This window comes from Castor canadensis, chromosome 11 (genome assembly GCF_047511655.1).
Source record: "Castor canadensis chromosome 11, mCasCan1.hap1v2, whole genome shotgun sequence".
Lineage (NCBI taxonomy): Eukaryota > Metazoa > Chordata > Mammalia > Rodentia > Castoridae > Castor > Castor canadensis.
The window spans coordinates 42,610,859-42,632,933 of NC_133396.1; the positions used below are offsets into that span (position 1 = coordinate 42,610,859).

Consider the following 22,075-nt stretch of genomic DNA (forward strand, 5'->3'; position numbering starts at 1 on the left):
ATTAATAGACAAATGGATAAACAAAGTGTGTTGCATGACATAATGGAACACTAAACAACATAAAATTGAAAACTAAAAAAAAAAAAAAGTACTGACATATGCAATAATACAGTGATTATGCTGATCAGAGAATACAGACAAAAAATATGTGCTTTATGATTTCATTTATACAAAATGCAAACTAATCAACTAAGTTTCAAACTAAGGTAGAAAGGAGAAAAATGGAGGGAATGAACCAATGCGGGATATAATACATATATACATGGAAATGTCATAATGAAACTCCCTGTATAGATATCTTAAACAAACAAAAAATGTCTTTTTTCAAAAACGGAGGACAGGAAGGTAAAATAGATCCTGATTGGGGGTAGGCACCAGCAGAAGGGGGAGGGGATAGAAGGAAAGGGTATAGAAAGGTGAATATGGTGAAAATACTATGTACTCATGAATGAAAATGGAAAAAGGGGACCTGTTGAAGCTATTCTAAGAATTGGGGTTTGGACAAATGAGAACAATGTAAGCCCTTTTGCAAATGTCACAGTGTACCCTCAGTACAATAATAATACTATATATATTTTTTTAAAAAGCAGATCAGTGGTTGCAAAGGATGCAGACAAGGGATAAAAAAGAGTGAGGACTGCAAAAGAGTACCAGAAAAGTTTTAGCAGTAATAGATGTGTTCACCTAAGAGGCCATCAACCAGTGAATAAGCTGTGGTAGAGTCCTCAATGGAATACTTAAGAACAATGGAGGAAAGAAGGAACTAACACATCCAACAAAATATATGAATCTCAAAAAACTTGCTGACTAAAAGAAACCAGAGAAATAAGAATACACTCACTGACACCTTAGTCATGAATTCCAAACTTTTAAAACTAACCTAGAGTGATAAACCAATGGTTATGTAGGACACAGCATGTACGCGCTAACTATAAAAGGGGAACTTTCCGGGGCACATAAAAATATTCTAAATCTTGTATGATTTTAAAATACATAAATTATACCTCAATTTTATTTAGATTAAAAATGTACTTATAATCAATGTAAAACTAACTTTTTAAAAAGTCAGCTGTATTCACAACCATTACACTTGTTGTAATAAAGAAAAAAGACAGTAACAAGCATTAGCAAGGATGCAGGTACCAAAACATTGACACTGTTAATGTGAATGAAAAATGATAGTTGCTTTGAAAAGTTCAGCAGTTCCTCAAAGTTCAACAGAGTAACACATAACTCAGCAATTCCATTCCCAGGTATATACCTAGAGATATGACCACATAAAAACTTTTACACAAATATTCATAGCAATATTATTCCTAATAAATAGCCTTAATGTAGAAACAACCCCAAATGCCCATCAATTGATGAGTTAATAAACAAAATCAGGATCCCTACAATGGAACATTTGACAATAAAAAGAAATGAAGTACTGATCATTGCCACAACACTGATAAACCTTGAAAAGGTTAAGTGGAAGTAGCCAGACATAAAAGACTACATATGGAATGATTCTACTTATATGAAATGTCTAAAATGAGCAAATTCAAAGAGACAGAATATAGACTAAGGGTTGCCAAGGGACGGGATGGGGAAATGGAGAATGATTGGGTTTCCTTTGGGGATGAAAAAATGTTCTGGAGTTAGATAGCAGTGATGGTTGAAAAACTGTGTGACTATGCTTACAACCACTAAAATGTACAAGTTAAAATGGTAGACTTTATAATACTGAATTATGTCTTAAGTTTAGAATGAATGCAGTATTACAGGTGCTGCGGCAGGGTAGGGGGTTGGTACTAGTGGGAAGAGGGAAGATGTGGGGAAAGGGTTTGGGAAGCTGAATAGAGTACAAATACTATGTACACGTGTACGTAATGGAAAAATGATACCTGTTGAAAGTATTGCAAGAATGAGAAGAGAGAAAATAAAAGAGAATGATCAAGTTTTATATATTGTATAAATTTTTGTAAATGCCACAATATATCCTCACTCAGCAAAAAAAAAAAAAAAAAATTAAAGCCTAGTGCAATTAGAAAATTTTGAATATTTTTTTTTTATTAAGCATAAGAATTCACACCATGTAAGCCAGGCACAACTGGTTTGTTGTACTGGTATACAACTGCAATCCTGAGACTGCCAAAAGGATCACCTGAGTCCAGGAGTTGGAGACCAGGTTGGGCAATGCAGCAAATCTCATCTCAGAGGGGGAAAAAAATAGTACAATGTTGCTGCTATCTATGATATAAAACAAAAAATATCTTCTTTCTCCATATATTTACAAAACTTTTTTTTTTTTAAGAACTGAGATCTACCCATTACTCACAGAACCCATAAACCGAAAGAAAATCAAGGAAGTATATAGAAAGAAAAAAAGAAGGGAGTGCCTAGAATTCATTTTTCCTCTTACCTCCATTGCTTCCTGAGCAATCTCTGGCATGTGGGACTGAGGAACCAGTTGGACCAGCCCTGTAATTAATTCTGCTGTACTGCCTTGAGTTTCAGGGCCCTGTTTTCTTGGATTCTGCAAAAAAAAAGAAATCAACTGACAGGACTATAACAGGAGGGATAGAGAACAACTGATAACCACTACTAAGTTTCTATTAGGGGTGATGAAAATGTCCTAGAATTAGCAAATATACTAAAACCACTGAACTGTATACTTTCAAATCATTTTAACCAGGCATGGTGGCTAACACCTGTAATCCCAACTACTTGGGAGAAAACAGGTGGATCAAGATTCAGGCCAGCCTTGACAAAAAGTTAACAAGACCTTATCTCATAAAACAAGCCAGGCATTATAATACACATCTGTAATGCCAGCTACTTGAGAGTCAGAGATAGTAGAACAATTGGTAGTCTAAAGTTGGCCAGGGCTGAAAAATAAACCCAAGTAAAAAGGGCTGGGGGGTGTGGCTCAAGTGGTAGAGTGCCTCTCTAGCAAACAGGAAGCCCTGAATTCAAACCCAGTACCACCCCTCTCCAAAAAAAAAACAAAGATTTCTTTTATAGCATGTGAATTATATCTCAAAAACAGAACTTAAAAAAATCAAAGTAGCTTTTGTTAAGGATTCTCTTAATTCACATCTATACTTGTTCATTAATGTGAATTATGTCGAGTGAGATTCCTAATTAAAAGAAAACAAAAACAGGCATCAGTATTTCAATTATATAAGGGCTAGGGGTACATATAAGTGCTACAGTGTTTGCCTAACATGCAATAATATAAGCAAGTAATGTTTTGTTTTTTTGAGACAAGGTCTCAATATGTAGCCCAGGCTAGCCTCTAACTCTCTATCTACACACCTAAACCTCCTGAGTGTTAGGATTACAGGCATGTACCATCATGCCTGGTAAGCAATTTTTTCAACAATACTACACTGCCTCAGCAATATAGCTTTGGTTTATTACTTACTGGTTTTGAGTTTATATACGATTGTGACTGAAGGGAAAACCTATTTCTTGGATGAGAATTGCATCATTGTCCAGTACAATGACCTTGTTCAAGTCCACACAGCTAGTGTTATGTGAAAAACTGGAATCTATACCTCCAGATATATCTATTTCAGTCCTCTGCATTGTGGAAAAACACAGTGTACTAATAAAAAAAAAATCACCAGCCTACATAAATGTGAATGTCTACCTTTTTAAACAGATGAAAATGTTTCTCAAAACCTGGAAGATCTATTTACACTTCAAGAATATAAGGTTTAGCTAGGCAACGGAGGCTCATGCCTGTAATCCTTGCTACTCAGGAGGCAGAGATCAAAGCCAGCCCAGGCAAACAGTTCTTGAGATCCCATCTGAAAAAAACCCTTCACAAAAAAAAGGGGCTGGTGGAGTGACTCAAGGTATAGGACTTGAGTCCAAACCCCAGTACTGTAAAAAAAACAAAAACAAAACAAACAAACAAACAAAAAATATATATATACATATACACATATATATATGTGTGTGTGTGTATGTGTATATATATATACATATATATATTGTGTGTATATATATATACATATATATGTATACACACACACACACACACACACATACACATAACAGTTTACCAGATACGATGGCACACACTAGTAATCTCAGCACTCCAGAGGCTGAGGCAAGGTATCTTAAGTTTAAGACCTTGTCTCAAAAGCATTTATGATTCATTTAAATGAAGCTTACTTTAACTTTACCTACATTTTATTTTATTAACTATAGATTCTGTCTCATTATCACTAAGGTAAGCCCTCATGACAGAATATCTGTAATTCAAAACGGCCTATTTTCTAATATTTAACATTCATTCATTCACAGAATTTGCTGAGCACCAAAAACATATAAAAAAGATGTTTCCTATCTTCCAGGATAATGTAGTCTCACAAGGAAAACAAATATGAATCAAATAATCAGACTAAGTGTAAAACTGCAAGTGAGGTAAGAGCTATAAAGGTATGTGCTGCTATGAGAGCCTGCACCAGAGAAGTGTGACCTCATCAGGCAGGTTTCCTCAGGGCAGTGATAATAGCTCAGAATAAGCAGAAATCACTAGGTGAAGAGGAGAAGGGAGCAGATCGTACGTAAGGGGAAAGTAAGTACAAGGGAAGATATGAGGAAATCTGGTAAGAGGATTTAGGAAGGGCCATTATAACTAGAGTAGAGAAGACACAGAAGTGACAGGTGACAGAAAGGTTTTGCATGACCTTGTTCTTCTGTTATTTGTTCTTTATTCCAACAGCAATTTCAACCCAGAGTTTCAGTTGTGCAGGAGGTGTGACAGGATCTGGATTTTATAAGATCATTATAACTTTGATGCAGAGAAATATAACTAGGGGGATCCAAGAATTGCTGAAGGCTAACCAATACAGAAGCTTGAAAAATTTAGAGTAACATGGATCAGGACAGATGATAGAGACAAAACACAAAATCACATTACTTTAAAAAATACCATGATTGGGACCCTACAGTTTAGGATTATGATATGTGAAAAATACAAAATAATTAAATATTGACAATGAATCCATACACTATTTTACTTACCTATGGTTACATTGAGGAAAGTTATTTAACCACTAGATGGCAGCAGAGAAAAGAACTTCCATTGGGCTAGGACTACAGCTCAGTGGCATTGTTGACCTAGCACAGACAAGGCCCTCGGTTTGATCATCAGTACCACAAAAACTAAACAAGCAAATGAACAACAACAACAACAACAACAAAAAAAAAACCTAAGGCTGAAGATGTAGCTCAGTATTAGAGCACCACAAGGCCATAGGTTCAATCCCAGCACCACAGAAGAAAAGAAGGAGAAGGAGAAGAGAAAAATGAAGGAAGAAAGGAGGGGAGAGAAGAAGGAAAGAATTTCCATGATTCTTAGAAAACAGTAAACTTTTGCTTAAAGTCTTGTTCTTCAAACAATAATATATTTAACATAAGAAACACTGAGGACTTTGATGTATCCTTTCAACATAAATTATAGCCAAGTAAATAGAGTGATTTTAATGTCATCTGACATGCAAGCTGAAGTAACATAACTTGTGCCACTAACAAAGAAAGGCTGGTGGAGTGGCTCAAGTGGTAGAGTGCCTGCCTAGCAAGTGTGAAGCCCTGAGTTCAAACCCCAGTACCATTAAAAAAAAAAAAGAAGAAGAAGAAAAGAAAGGGCATTTCATTACTTTCAGAGTTTCACTGACAGCTTTCATGTAATTTTTCCAAGATAAGAATCTATTTATTCTTTTAGACTCTTGAATTTGGATGGTCGTTATAAAAAGTTCAAAATATCATATGCCTGCTTTGGGGAGTCACTGATCCTTTTGGGAATTCTTTCTGTTTCCTCCTCTCCTCTGCTTTCAGAAAAATTACTTACATGTATGTATTTTTTAAAATTTGGGGGTAGTGGGGGGGACACAGAAGCTCAAACCTATAATCCTAGCTACTTGAGAGGTAAAGAAGACATGGTGGTACATGCCTCTAATGCCAGCAACTAAGAAGGCTGAGGCAGGAGGATCAGAAGTATGAGGCCAGCCTGGGTACATAGGAAGTTCCATAGAGGCTAGGCTACATAGGGAGATACTGTCTCAAATAAACAAAAACAAAAAATGCAAGGTTGGGCACAGTGGCTCAAGCCTCTAATCCTAGCTACTTGGGAGGTGAAGATCATAAGGATCGATGTTTGAGGCCCCTTTCTCAAAAATAAGCAACACTAAAAGGGATGGGAGAGTGGCTCAAATGGTAGAATGCCTACCTGGCAAGTGCAAGACCCCAAGTTCAAACCTCATCAAGGGGTACATAGAACTCCTGAAACCACAGACATCTAGTTATGAGTTCCTATATAACAGTAATTTGAAAAACACTGAAATCACCATAGAAATTTGAAAAACATAACATCAAAACTGAAATCACCATAGCAGTTAAAAAGCCTGTTACTAAATAAAAGAATAAAAGAAACTGCTCCATGCTGCTCTCCAGGGACTAGAGAGACTTGGAAAAGGTTAACTATGTCATCCTATGAACGATTACAATTGTTAAACTTGAGCCACCTGTGGTGGTATATACCTTTAATCTTAGCACTCAGGTGGTAGAGGCAGGAGGATTACAAATTTGCAGTTGGCCTGGGCTATATAGCATAACCTTATCTCAAAAGACAAAAGAGAATTGTTACATTTTGAGGTCTGATAATATTAAATACTGTTTCTTTTAATAATAACAACAGGTAACATTTATTTAGTGCTTATTATGCTCCAGGAATTGTTCCTAAAAGCTTTACATGTACTATCTCAATCTTTTTACTGATTTTTCTAGGAAAGAACAATTATTATCCCACTATTTCAGATGCAAAACATTTGACACAAAGAGGTTTAAATAAATGGCCTAGCCAGTAATTAGTCTGTCTCTAGACCACATGCTTTTAATCACCTCAAGTAACTATCACACACTTATAGCATTTATATTATTAGTCCCTAATCATGCTGTGTACCAGAGAGTGATGTTCTCAGGAATCCAATACCACTTGAGGCAAGAAAACAGAGTTATGACCATAACTAAATACTAACCACACCCATTTTCACGTCCTACTCCTTCCAACATATTATTTGTAGGTAGAGTCAAGGATAATAGAAGGCTAATGAGAGGAATAATAATGGAAGGCTGAGGAGAGGAAAAATGGGGATAAAAAAGCTAAAGTACTTGGTAATAGCAACCAAGTAGAAGATTAAAAGAACAAGAGGTGCAGAAGCAGACGTAGAATGCTCTGTGACTTATGGCTTCGTTCTTCCCAAACCAATGCCAGGATTATGCCTGTGTAATACACAATCTGCTAACAGGGTGAGGACAAGTATGTCACCAAAGTCAGTTTAATGATAAGGTAAATTAAGAAGAAAGATGATATTTCAGTTAAACCAGACTATAGTAGTATAATAATTTCAAAGCACCTCATAAAAAATACTTACACAAAGCAAGAGCTTTGGATCTGCATGAATTAGTTTCACCATAGACAAGAGAAGATACTTATAGCTTCTTGTCTCCAGGTCTGTAGGTTTTTCTTTAAATTTAAGGCTCGTTACTTTTTCTTTAAATGTAAGACTCTAAAAACATAACAAAAACATGGCATCACCTTATAATAATCAGACATCAGATTTGAGACCAGTAGCTATACAACATTTTAAAAGAAATTTATTATAAAAAGGCTTTGAAAAACAGGCATATTTTGTACAACTAAATGTGTGGTATTGGTAGAAACACTAACAAGTAACTTAAAGTTAGCATTACAATTTTTAAAGTGAATATTTTTATACCATTTATATTATTTTTATATAACCAATCTAATAAGACTTAATGAAATCTAATTAAAATATTAAAGGCTTAATATCAGATTGACTCCAAAATAAAAAAGAATTTTCCAAAATGTGAAAACATCAGAAAAATATTTGATCTATAGCATTCATAAATACACAAATTGGGAAATTCATTTCATGAACACTTTTCACACACGCATATATACAAGTATTTTGTAGACACTACAACATTGTCAATTTTAAGATGCATCATTACTTGCTATACCAAAAGAAATGAAAAGCAACTGCTGATTATAAGATACCATACAAAGTAAGACACACTTCCAATCTCAGAGAAAATTTCAGAGAAAAGTAAAAATAAGTGCTTCTTGGATTTGATGAAATATGCTATCTAGTCAACCTCCATACTTAATAGTTTCAATTATATAAATTTTGCTTTTTCTGTGATGGCATACCATCTCTCTCAAGTTATAGATAGAATGCATGTGTTCTGCTTGAAGAATATTCATAAAACAGAATTCTTTGAGAAAAATCAAATCATGGAAAATGTAAGCTGGGAGTTGAATCCCAGTGACTGGGGAAGCTGAGATCAGGAGGATTGAGGTTTGAGGCCAGCCCAGACAAATAGCTCCTAAGACCCCATCTCCAAAATAACCAGAGCAAAATGGACTGAAGGTGTGGCTCAAGCGGTAGAGTGCCTGCTTTGCAACCCTGAAGCCCTGAGTTCAAACTCCAGTCCCACCAAAAAAAATTTTCTTTAATCATGGAAAAATGTGTTTTAATTAAAGAGCTACTATGGGATAAATTAAAATAATTATAAATGTTATTTAATCAAAAATCTAACAATTATGTTTTAGATCCAATGTGACCTTTCTGTTCGTATTAAATACCCCCCTTTTTTCCTTTAAAAGAATACAAAAATATCTGCTTTTGACTTGGATGCCTTTATGTGAGTATATATGGATAGCAGGCTATGAACCATCTACCCAGTCATAATAAAAAATGTCAGGGCTGGGATGTAGCTAAGTGGTACAGCACTTGCCTAGCATACATGGGACCCTGGCTTCCATCCAGGAGCAGAAATGACAAAACAATAAAATAAAAATGTCCAAGTAAACAAGTTATTTTCTTTCAAAGTTAATAGGTAGAGCCCCTGCCTAGCAAGTATAAGCCCCAAGTTCAAACCAAAACCAACAACAATAACAAAAAAAGAGTTAACCAGTACAGATGAATATCAAGCAACTGTTCTCAGTGTTTAAGTGTGAGACACACATACATTATTCTGCACAAGAATTCTGAAGGGTTTTGGTCCTCAGTAGGAAGAGTAATTATTTCATGTACAATAGTGCTGAAGAATGTCATTACAGAATGGAAATATCAAAACTCAAATATTATTTGTTTGTATTTATAACCTCCAAGGCAAATGTTACCCAATGAATTTAACAAATTCTGTTTTTAAGTGGTTTTTTTTTTCATTGAACTATTTATTTTTTCACTCTAAGCCAAAGTGTTTAGCCTAAGATCAAGGCAAAACTTTTATAACAAATCTGCTTACTATGATGTAACTAACTGTAATTATTAAACAGCTCTGGTTGAATGCAACCAAAGCAGAGCAACACAGGACCAGAGAACAAGGAACAGATTCAAGAATTCTCTTAGTGCCGCGGGCATGGCTCAAGTTGTAGAATGCTGTTACTGCAAGGCCCTGAGTTCAAACTCAATTATGGCAAAAACAGAATTTACTCTTATTTAGTAATCATTTTCAAAAAAGGTATATATTAGTTTAATTATATCTCTTAACATTGGGTATTGGCATATAAATTTTGTTTCAGTATGGCTGCCTAATATGAGATATCAGACTTGAGAAATTTCAATAAATTTATTCAATTCAAGTATTTTTAAATTTAATGAATACTAGTGGCTTACATAAAGTCAGGAACATCTTGGTAAAGAAGCAATGTATCTCTTAATGACTAATACAAGAAAAAATATTTCATTTATTAATTTATATTTCAGATATTACTAGAAATATAAGCAGGTACATGTGCTCTGGCTGAAGAAGAGGGGCAGTTATTATGCCTGGTAAGAAAGTCATGAACCAGAGCCTTCAGGTAGCTATTAAGGAGGGCACAAACCACTTGTTAACTAAGGTAACATGACTGAATTATAGGACTGTAAGAAGCTTCATTTATTTTGATGGTACTAAGGTTTGAAATCAGATCTTCATGCTTGCTAGGCAGGTGCTCTACCACTTGAGCCATGCCTCTAGACTTTTCTGCTCTGGTTATTATGAAAATAGGGTCTCACTTATTGCCCGGTTGGTCTTGACCTCATCCTCCTATTTTACACTTCCTTCTGTCGCTATGATGACAAATGCACGCCATGATATCCAGCTATTGGTTGAAATGGGGGTCGTGCTAACTTTTTGTCCTTGCAGTCCTTGAACCATGATTCACTCAATCTCAGGCTCTCAAGTAGCTAGGATTACAAGCGTAAACCACCATCACCCAACTTGAAGCATTTTCTGAACTATGATCTCTTCTCAGACATAAAACGTCCAGAAATTATTAGCAGATTTGAGTTTTATGAAAGCACAAGATCTTAGTCTCACATAAATGTAAATGATTAGTGCTGAGACAAAGATTTCAAGTTTTAAAAAAATACTACTAAAGTACAAAGGAGAAGCTCTGGCTCAATGTGCATATGAAAAAATTTAATGAGTTTAAATGACTAAAAGCTCCATAAGACAATGCTATCTTATATTTTATTAATAGAAAACTGGTATCCAGACACAGCTTGTCATAGCTTTTAACAATTACTGTACTATATTTAGAATACAAGTCAAGTCTTAGTATGTCACCTTAATGGTTAAAATTTTTGTTAGGTTGGTCTTTCAGGAAAAGAAGCAAACAAGATTGAAAAAGTTTTTTGAAACCATGTCAGGTAAAGAAATTCATTCATTAATTCACTCAAGAAAAGATGTACTACATGCCCAGTATGTGTCACATGCTGTTAAAGGGACTAGGGTACCACTGTTGAATAGCTAAAGCTCCTGCTTTCAAGATAACATGCTAGTGAAGCAAGAAAAGAGAAGAGGGGGTGGGGGCAGGGGGAAGAAATGACCCAAGCCTTGTATGCACATATGAATAATAAAACAATAAAAAAAAAAAAAGAAAAGAGAAGAACCTAACGCCTAACAGACACAAGACTGAATGTCAAGAAATCTCAGCACGAACACTGTTGGCCATTCAGCTGGCCATTTACTAAGCAGGTTATTCTTTTTTATTTGCCGGGGTGCAGGGCGGGGGGTGGGGTCAGTGAGGAGGGAGAATACTAGAGATTGATCTCTGGGCCTTATGCTTGCTAGACAAGTCCTCTACCACTTAAGCCATGTTCCCACTCTCCATGTGACTATTTTAAATTCATTTAATAAATAAGATTTGGGCCTTAGTTTGCTTAGCTTTCAAAATAAATCAAGCAACAATAATAAAAACACACTTCAAAGACAGTTAAATAAAATCTCTCCCAATGCCAAAATTATATAAAAAGAAGCCTTAGGAGTACAGGATAACTCTATTCAAAATATCTTCAGGACTGCCTTGTGGAAGAATCAGAAGTATTGTCTACAGCTCCAAAAATAAGATGATCAATGATCGTATGGAAGTGACGAGGACATGATTCCATCTCGTTGAAGGAAAAAATGTCAAGTGATTAACTCTTTGTTAAGTAACTTGTCTCCAAAATACAAGGCAGTTGTGAAGCTTTGAAACAGACATTATAATTCTTTACAGATCAAACTCCTTAATTGCTACTTTTGCAGCAAGCTAAAGGGTCAGGTTTATCAGAGTACCCAATCATTTGAGGTAAAGTAAATTAGGGACAGCCTAATGAAAATGTCATGTAATACAGGTTCTCAACTGGGAATGATTTTGTCTCCCAGGGGATATCTGAGGATACTCTGATTTTCATGACTGAAAAGGGGCAAAGGGCAGGTACTATTGCCACATAGTGGGTGGAGGACAAAGATGTTGCTGTCAGACAATGCACAGGACAGTTGATTCCCTACAACAAAGAATTATCTAGTCCAAAATGTCAATAGGGCCAGGACTAAGAAACACTTATGTGTTATCTCTAAACCACTGATATTATATAAGTGTTTTCAGACGTTAGACCACCTACAGTGCATTCTTCATTTGACTTTTTTTTTTTTTTGGTGGCACTGGGGTTTGAACTCTGGACCTCATGTTTGCTAGGCAGGTGTTGTAACACTTGAGTCTCACTCTATCAGCCCTCATTAGATGTTTTCAAGCAAAAGCTACAAAACTTGCTTGAACTCTCTGTGAGGCAAAGTACTGGCAGCCAGTAGGTAAATATACTTTCACATTTGCTGTCTGACTACTAATGTGCAAGGCTTATGATAGGTAATACTCACTTTCGGCATCAGCCAAATTGGAAAATTCTCTTATTTTAAAAATTCTAAAGTACTGAATTCTCCATTTCCTCTGGTGAAAGTATCAGCAAGAGAGCTGTCCTACAGCAATTATGTACATAATATATTCAAAATTCCATATATACAAATAAATGTACAAATATAAAAGACTTAAAAACATCCAGGAGGCAGAATCACGAGTTCAAGGACAGTCTGGACAACATAGCAAGACCATGTCTCTAAGAAAAAAAAATGGAAAACTATTTTGAAAATTAAATATATACTGATACTTCCAAAGAATAATTAGAAATAAAAGCTGAACTCTTGTCATAGGTGGTCCTTGGACCAAAAAAGAAAATCCTCTCTAGTTACGGCTTTTATAAAATAATAATCAGTAGTTTAACATATAGCTCTTAGAATCAGCTAATAACCATAACCAGATCTCTGAAGTAAATAACTTCTAAATAGTAGAGAACACCTTCAGACTATCAATCAAATTTGTCTTTGCTCAAAAGAATAATTTAGTTTTGTTTCAGGCTTCATGCACAGAAAATTAAATTACAATTAGTTGGTAAACTGGATATTGAAGTTAAATAGGAAGTATCAACCTTCCACCAATTCCTATTATTGGAGGTCATTAATTTTCAATCAGAAAAGGTAATAAATTTTAGAAGTCAAATAAAGTTTTAACTTCCCAAAAAATAACTAAAACAAGTAAGTAGATCAACAAATAATTTTTAAACAATTTACTTGAAAAGAGGGTTTTAGCTTAGTAGTAGAGTACATGGTTTGCAATGCACAAGGCCCTGGGTTAATTCCATCAAGAGAGAAAAAAGGAAAGGAGAAGAGAGGGGAGGGAAGAGGAGGAGAGGGGAGGGCAGAAGGATGCCCTTTTGGCCATCACTTTTATTTTGGATTAAATAATGTCAAAATACATAGTTACAGAAAGCTTATAGAAAACTTCTTTTGAACATCTAAGATAAACAATCCTCAGCAACTTACCTACAAGTGGGTAAGAGTGAACCATAACTGTATAGAACCAAAATGTTTTCATGGTATATACGTATGTATGTGTATATATATATATTTCTTTATACACACACACACATATATATATAAAGGAAAAAACAAAACATATACATATGTGTATGTATAAATTTTTTTTCCTGTCTTTTTTCCCCCTCCTTTTGGTGGGACTGGGGTTTGAACTCAGGGCTTTGTGCTTGCAAAGCAAGTACTTACAAATGGGCACTCTACTGCTTGAGTCATGCCTCTAGTCCATTCTACTATGATCATTTTGTAGATAGGGTCTCTCAAACTACTTGCCCAGCTGGCCTCAAACTGTGAACCTTCCAATCTCAGACTCCCAAATAGCTAAGATAATAGGTGTGAACTACTGGCACCCAGCCCAAAATGTTTTATTGACCATGGGAACTTGGAAAAAGAGAAACATGCCAGGAAGGAAACCATTTAAATTAAAACTTTGAGATGATTAATTTATTAAATAAAACCAATAGGTGAAGACATTCTATATTTTCACTTTAAATGACATAATATGATTACACTAGTAACTACACACAGAGAAGTCAAAGAAACCAAGGACTTTTCTGACATAGACGGTAAATGGATCACATACTTAAGAGCCACAGAAGCCCACCACCATGCAAAACAGTGACTAGCTGGCATCTAACCCCATAGCCAATTAGAAGCAGAAGGCAAAGCACCACCAATCAATGTCAAAAGTTGCCATGTATAATGTTCTTACTACACATAAATACCAGGAAAAGACTTATATAATCCTATGATTAGCTGTTTAAACTGATTCCACATGTACTTTAAAGTTGCATATATTAAGTGCTGGGAATGTACCTCAGTAGTAGAGCCCTTGCCTAGTAGGTGCAGGCCCTGAGTTCAATCCCCAGCACCATAAGAAAATTCCATATTAAGACTAATCTCAGCCAGATACTGGTGGCTCATGCCTATAATGCTAGCCTCACAGGAGGCTGAGATTAGGAGGACTGAAGTTTCAGGCCAGACAGGCAAAAAAGAGTTTGCAAGACCCCATCTCAATGAACAAAAAGGTTGGTGAGATGGCACACACCTGTCATCCCACTATGGCAGGAAGCATAAATTAGAAGGATTGCAGTTCAGGTCAGCCTAGGCAAAAAACAAGACCCTATCTCCAAAATAACCAGAACAAAAGAGGCTCAAGCAATAGAGCACCTGCCTAGTAAGTGTAAAGCCCTGAGTTCAAACCCCAATACTGAAAAAAACAAAGATCTCTTAGAACACCTAATTTGAAAAGACTACTTTCATTCAGTTTAAATAGTCAAACTTCAATCTCAAAGTACCTATCATTTTTAAGTGCTTAAACTTTGCTAAATGGTCATATTTGCTAAAATATGAAATATTTTAACTTTAAATAAAATTTCAATTTTAGTTCTAGTTTCCTATTTGCAGTATTTAGCATCCAATAAGGAACATTCACTCTAACCCAGGAATCAGCTTCCCTTATTCACCCTCTAAAGGTGAGAAGCTAATCAAAATACTTTGGTAAAAACTTAAAGGCATGTTGGGTACAGTGGCTCACACCTGCAATCCCAGCTACTTAGGAGACAGAGACCAGGAGGATCACAGTTTGAGGCCAGACCAGGTAAAAAGTTAGCAAGACCCCCAACACCTCAATAAGTTAGCCAGGAAGTGGTGGCACACACCTGTAATCCCAGGTACACAGGAGGCATAGGTAGGAGGATGTTATTGAGGCTAGCCTCCAACAAAAACATAAGACCCTATCCAGAAAAAAGGACTGGAGCATTGCTCAAGTGGCAAAGTGCCTGCCTATCAAGTGCAAAGACCTGAGTTCGAATCCCAATGCCATCAGGGAAAAAAAGAGAGAAAACGTTACAGGAAAAAAGAAACTTAAAAACAGCCTGGGGGCTGGGGGAGGTAACATTCTTCAAGATTATAGCAGCATTTTGTAAGAAAATTTCTCTAATAAAAGTAAGTTCAACTAACTAAAACAGTGAAAACCAAGCATTATTAACTAGCAGTTAATGATATTGAAATACCCAACAATTATATGAGAGAAAGGACCCATGTGATTCTCTGAAATAGTTAAGTCAGCAGGAATGAAGAAGACACTAAAAATGCAATAGAAAGAAGGCAGGCTTCAGTCTCACTATTTCTCACCGGTGCCATCCGTATTGTTGGGTGTGCTCCACAGCCCTGCACTGCTTTATGCAGCGTTTCACCAAACATATTCCGAAGTTCAACTGAGTGACAATATACGGCATCAATCTTAGGCCACCAATCCAATGCAGACTGGAGAAAAGCAAAGACAACAAGGACAAAAAGTAAAAAATTATACGAGTTGTTATCACTGTAATTTTAAGTTTTATCCTTCTGTCAGAAACTTTCTAAGACCATGCAAACACACATTATGATTTTCAAAGTCTTCAAATGATGTCTTTAAAGCAAACACTAACCCATACATAGTATATTTCAAAATATAACGAGTATGTGTATATGATACTCTTTTCTCACTAATGATCTACTGAATTTGAAAAAAGTCTTTAGCTAATCTTAATTTTATTTTCATTGAAGTTTATGTTTTACACATTTCAGAAACACAAGTTATTTATTTATTTATTTATCTATCTATCTATCTATAGATCCAGATGAGAATGAGATTAGTGGTTCAATACAATGTTGAAGGAATACATGGTAAACTTTTACTTAAATGCTTACAAACAACAATTACAACATGAAATTAGTAAATGAGATAAAATCATTAGTAAATCTATAATCTTAATATGCAATAATGGCACAATACATAGAAGACCAATGATCACCATAAACAAAGACAAACTGATCCTTACTAAATATTTTTAAGCCATCACTGTTTCTGTCTGTCTGTCTGTCTGTTTATAGTAGTGGGGATCAAACCCAGGGCCTTGCATATGCTAGGTATGCACAATAACCTCCATTCCCAGCCCTAGCTAAGTATTTTTTAAAGAATTATTTTACATAGATACTTTTCTATTTATATTTAACCTATTTAGCTTTGATGTCTGGTTTTGGGGGGATATTTTTTATTTAGTGGTATTGGGGTTTGAACTCAGGACCTCTTGCTTGCTAGGCAGGCACTCTATCACTTCAGCTATGCCCCCAACCCTAATGCCTAGTTTTTAATGCCTATTTTATTTAAAACTTGATCTTTAACTTTTACTTTTAAATGCATACATAATAAAAATAATTATGAAAATCACTCAATTTGTAAAGTGTGTCTTTGTAGTTCACAGAAAGATGGATTTTCACAACATAGAATATGCATGAAACAATATGCCTTTAAATATAGACTTCCAATTTATAATACTCTGATTAAAAGAAACATCTGGAAGAATGACAATATACTTAGTAAATAAGGGAGGACTTAATACCTTCACAACCCATTCCCAGTCTACTCCTTATTCAAATTAAGCTAGTCTCAACATTAAGTTTTCATTCATACTTCTCAGAATATTTTGAGTAGTATCAAGTTATATTAACTTTAATCAAAACTGTAGATTACAAACTATTTATAGGAGAGTAAAATACAAAATCAAGTCGGGGATGGTAGGGCATGCCTGTAATCCCAGAACTTGGGAGGTTGAGGCAGGAGGATTAAGAGTTTAAACCAGCCTGGGCTACAGCAAGATGCCATCTCAAAAACACAAAAGAAAGTCTATAAAGATTAAGTACAGGACATAGGTCCTAAAACTATAATTTACTTCTTATTGTGTGCCGTAAGAAGAAACTGCTAAAAACTTTCATTGCAACAAAAATCAAACAGTGCATAGACTTTAAGATTTTTCTAAGAAACAGTAGAATCATATTCTACATCTAAACAGGGTGCCTATGAATTGTATGAGTTTTTTTCACACAATCAAAATAAAATTGCAAGCACTATTACTACTTCTACATCAGCCTTCAAAAACACATCAGTAAAACTTTAATCTTGAGAATGCAATAATTTTTTAAAATTGTGTGAACTGACTAAAGAACCATGAAAAAAGTTGTACTGTACCAAGAATCATCTAAAAAAATATATCTTATAGTACAAATGAATTTAAGATCAGGAATCCAAATATCTTAAGAAAATTTTCATGAAAATCACTAAATTAATTTTAAGACAGAAGACATTTCCCAAATAACTTTCTTCAGTGAGACTCTATAGAAGTCAGTTCCATAAATTTGTGTATTTACTTTTATAAATTCAACCTTTCCAGTCAGAAAGTACTTTAGATCCAGTATCTGTTAGCCTCAAGCCCAAGGTGGGAAGAGTGGTTGGGGAACTCTAACAATTTCCCAAGCACTCTATAATGAGAAAGTGCTGTTATGCAGGGCATAGACATGTGCTGCTTTTCAAGCTGCTTCACTGAAAGGTTACTGATGCTTAATATTTTCAAATTAGTCAATATAGTTTCTCTACAAAAGCAGATGTCCATGTTGACTTGACCTTGAATACAGACACACTCCACCTTCACACATGCAGTACTCGTTAGAGTACAGGGGATGCACAACCACTTTTACCAAGTACACTGAGGCATGCATGAAGTACCACTCCAGGCATGCTTGAAACTCAGAAAGGAGCAGCTCAGCCACTTACAGCAGTGCCAAGTCCATGCTTGAAAGTGCTCTATATATTCAATTGTAGACAAAAATATTTCACAATTAAAGTAACTAGCCACAGATTATTCAAAAAATATATACTTGGGTTTATTAAATACAAATTTTAGGCATTTTTGTAAAATTATCCACTCTTAATAAATGGAATATTTTTAGGATTATGAGTCAAAGGGGGGGAAAGTAGCATTTTGTTTCTGAATAACAAACTTGGGGAGGTCATTTTCCCCCCAATATCCTTAAAAATAAATCTTATAGGGATGATTTTCCTTGGGGTATGTGGGGGACCTTACTTCACTGGCAAGTACAGTAATTTTTTGGTGTATGTGATATTGAGATTTGAACTCAGGACCTTATGCTTGCTAGGTAGGCACTCTACCACTTGAGCCATGCCCCCAGCCCTACAGTAATTTATTTAAAACATTTTTAATACAGGCACACCTTCTCTACAATTAGATTGATGAAACTTTCCCTTTTGGAACAGAGTATCCAGTGTTACTTCTCCTATAATTGAACTTGGTGATACTCAATTAAGGGAGGCATGGTTCTCTCAGGCACTTAACTGTTCATAATGTGGGAAATGCAGGACAATGGGCAGTTAGTGAAATAAGAACAGAGACTCTGAATGTCCTGCTTAACAAAGAAATACTCTTCCAAAATGCCACTAATACTCCATCAAGAAAAACTGAATCTGTCACTCAATAGCTTTAACAATAGCTTTTTTTTCCCCTGCAGGAATGTCTAAAAGAAACTATGGGTAGCATGCGGTTTAATTCAATACATCTGAGGCAAATAAGAATAGAGGGATTATTTTTAACACAGTCTTAAAACAGAATTCAATTATAAAGAGGACAAATATACTAAGTTATTAATGACCAAAGCCTTTTGAAGGAAGGAAGACAGAAATGAACTGAATAATTCACACATAAATGTAAATGTCTATCAATGGATAAAAGTGTAACTATAAAAAGTAACACCAGAGAACCTTGAAAACACAACTGTAAATCATTAGATGAACAGAATTTTAAAAATCCACATTCCAAATCTAATAAGGTTTCTTTTTCTACTTTCTGCTTAATATACCCGTATCACAAGTACCTTTTAATGAGTTCACTTATTCTGTCTGATATGATTTTATATCTTGTGAATAAATCTTTTGAAGTATGTTAATATTTTATTTTGTCTAAGAAGAACTAAAAAGTATTAAACGTACTAAAACACCATTACAGGAATGGTCTCTCATTTTGTGAATGTTCCACATTAGGCTACAACACAAACACTGTTACTTTTAACTTAAATGGTAAGGTCAAATGCCCAGACAGGGCTAAGGGTATTTAAATAATATAAATGAAGAGCTTTGAGTTGAAAATGCTAAATTATATTTTCAATGGCACTGTCCCCAAGGGCTTTAGATCTAGAGAATTTTAGGTTTATTCTTTTCAGAAGATGCTATTAACCCCATCTTTCTCAATAACGGCCCTCAAGTCAAGATGGTATATGAAAGATACAACTGTATGTCAATTACCTTAGAAAAATCTTCCTATGCCATACTAAGTTCAGAAACTGTGTGAGAACCAAGAGCATCTTTATTAAAAATAAAATGTATACCTCAAAATAAGAATTTTTTCATAATTTAGCAGCAGCTTTTGGACTTACATTAGTGATGATGCGATGCAGTGAATTTACCAACACGTAGTGAAATGTAGACGGTGAATTCTGAGCCAGGCAGATCTATAGGAAAAAGAAAAGATTATTAGATCATTTGTTTGAGAAAAATGTTCAGCAATACGTATGAAGACAAAAGAAAGTTTTTCAAAAACTGAATAAAAGTTTAAGGTCTTGAAATTAACATCAAAATATAATATTAAGAAATGTTGATAAAAGTGTACCTCTTCATTCATGTTTCTAGTCTTTTCATATTTACAAAGGATAACAGCATCAGTAAAGACAGAACACAGTTGGATAAAAACCAATTATTCAATTAAAAAAAAATTCTCTTACCTTAAAGTGCTGGTTATTGTGAGGGCTTATCCGAAAGCACGAGACAAGGCAGTCAATCATTAGATCCACATCTGCAGGTTGACTGCCTCTTGAGAATGGTTTACTTGGATTAAAAAGCAGATTCTATATAGACAGACAGATAGATAGATAGATAAAAAGTAGAAAACAAAGACTTAAATAGTTATGTAGTATTTTTTACTAACATGTAATAGCATCAATATTATCCACACAGAAGACGGTAAGCTTCAGTTGCCAGAAAAAGCACAAAGAATTAATATTATGGTTCATCAATCTGACAGTTTTACTATACTACACACACTATACCTTTTAGATTCTAATTTCCCTATTATTTTAAACTCAAGTCTGTATGTTCATGCTAACTTCAGAAAACTTGTTCTCCATATTCTCAGTCTAGGCTGATGAACATAGTAATAATCTTTGATAACTTATTATCAAAGGTGCCTCAGAACTCTTCTAGAGTTAGCAGTATCTTTGTTATAATACTTAAATTAGTATGGCATAATACTTGATACTAAAAGTTTATTCTTCATTTAATTTTCTTAAAGTTTGTAGTAGGAAAAAAAAAAAAAAACCCATCATATTACCTTAAGATCAACTACCATGGACTGAACTAGCAGGAAAATGACAGAGTTGTCTTCCCAATTGATGTAAGTACTTGCTTTACACAGTTTGACACAAGCAATCGCAGCACTTTCTGTCAGCTGCCTGCTTCCTCCATGACCTGCAAGTGCTTTTCGTAGACTGTCCAGAAATAATTTCTATAGAATCCAAACACAGCAATAAGATAATACATGAAGTTTCTTCTATTTCAGATTTATCTGTTAAAGTACAAATTAATGGTCTCTAAAAGTCAAACTATAAAGAATGCATAATTTGTATTTTGTTTTCCAATTTTATTACTCAAATCTTTCATTGTTTAATCTTTCTCCAAAAAAAAAAAAAAAAACACTCTTCTCCACTTTCTCAATTGAACATAAGAAACATACTTTCCCGAACACTTGAAGTCAGCTGATCATATCCTCCTTCTGGTATTATCTTTAATGTCTAAATATTACACTGTCTTGACTATACTATATATCAAATTATTCCATCCTTTTGTAATATTCCAGAGTATATTCAACTTTTCTAACTTAGAACATACTCAAGGCTGTTATGTTGCTCTAAATTCTGTTTACAAAAAAAAATTTGTCCATTCTTATGATCTTAACCCATCTTTTCAATCTCATTGACAAAATTATTCCCTTGACTTTTCTCCTAAATGAAAATCTCACATCTCTTCCTACACAGATTCTCAAATGTAACATGTTAAAAGCTAAACTCACCCAACATCAGAACACATTCTTCCAGAGTGCACAGAACATTTTCCAAGAGATCATATTAAGACCATATTAAGAGATCATATTAAGACCATATTAAGATCATTTTAATACTTTTAAAGAAACAAAAATTATACAAAGTATCTTTTCTGAGAATAAGAGAATGAATCTAGAAACCAATGGTAGACTGAAACCTACAAAATTCACAAATATGGGAAAATTAAACAACATTTTTTTCTTTTTTTAAATTAGGATATATTAATTGTACAAAGGGGTTTCATTGTGGTATGTCCATACATGCATATAATGCATTGATCAAATTCACCCCTGATATTATTTTTTTTATCACCACCAATACAATCTTAAACAACCAATGGATTAAAGAAAAAAAAATCACAAGGAAGGGAAATTAGAAAATAGCTTGAAAATAAATAATAACATACAATTTATAAGATGCAGTGAAAGCAGTACTAAGAGGGAAATTTATAGCTGTAAACAAATTAAAAAATAAGAAAGCTCCAAAATCAATAGCCTAAATGTATGCCTTAAGGAACTTGAAAAACAAAAGCAAACTAAACCCAAAGAAAGAAATAATAAAGATCAGAGCAGAGGTGAACTACACAGAGCATAGCCAAACAATGAAGAAAATCAACAAAATCAAAAGCTAGTTCTTTGAAAATCTGACAGATTTTTAGCTAGACTGAGAAAAAGAAATTTAGTTAGCAGACTGAAATTGGCAACATCCCAAATGAATGGGATAACATTACTACTAATTTTACAAAAAGAAAAACGGTTTTAAGACAATATCATGAAAAACTGTACATTAACAAATTGGGTAATATGGACAAAATGGTCAAATTCCAAGAAAA

At 34.6% G+C, this 22,075-nt stretch overlaps 1 protein-coding gene across 10 annotated transcripts in view; it reads right to left on the reverse strand.

Moving 5' to 3' along the window:
• Positions 1-22,075, reverse strand: part of Nf1 (neurofibromin 1) — a 272,178-nt gene that overhangs the window by 151,988 nt on the left and 98,115 nt on the right. For 8 of the 10 annotated variants that reach the window (XR_012438691.1, XM_074046432.1, XM_074046426.1 and 5 more), the window contains 7 exons: positions 20,475-20,648; positions 19,870-19,992; positions 19,525-19,599; positions 17,852-17,881; positions 15,394-15,525; positions 7,431-7,565; positions 2,405-2,518 (listed from right to left, as the gene is read on the reverse strand). Coding sequence is in view for 9 of the 10 variants with exons in the window: in XM_074046432.1 (XP_073902533.1) it covers positions 2,405-2,518; positions 7,431-7,565; positions 15,394-15,525; positions 17,852-17,881; positions 19,525-19,599; positions 19,870-19,992; positions 20,475-20,648 (783 nt within the window). In the remaining variant the exon portion in view is untranslated. The remainder of the gene's footprint in view (positions 1-2,404; positions 2,519-7,430; positions 7,566-15,393; positions 15,526-17,851; positions 17,882-19,524; positions 19,600-19,869; positions 19,993-20,474; positions 20,649-22,075) is intronic. The other 2 variants (XM_074046430.1, XM_074046427.1) reach the window with 1 other exon arrangement.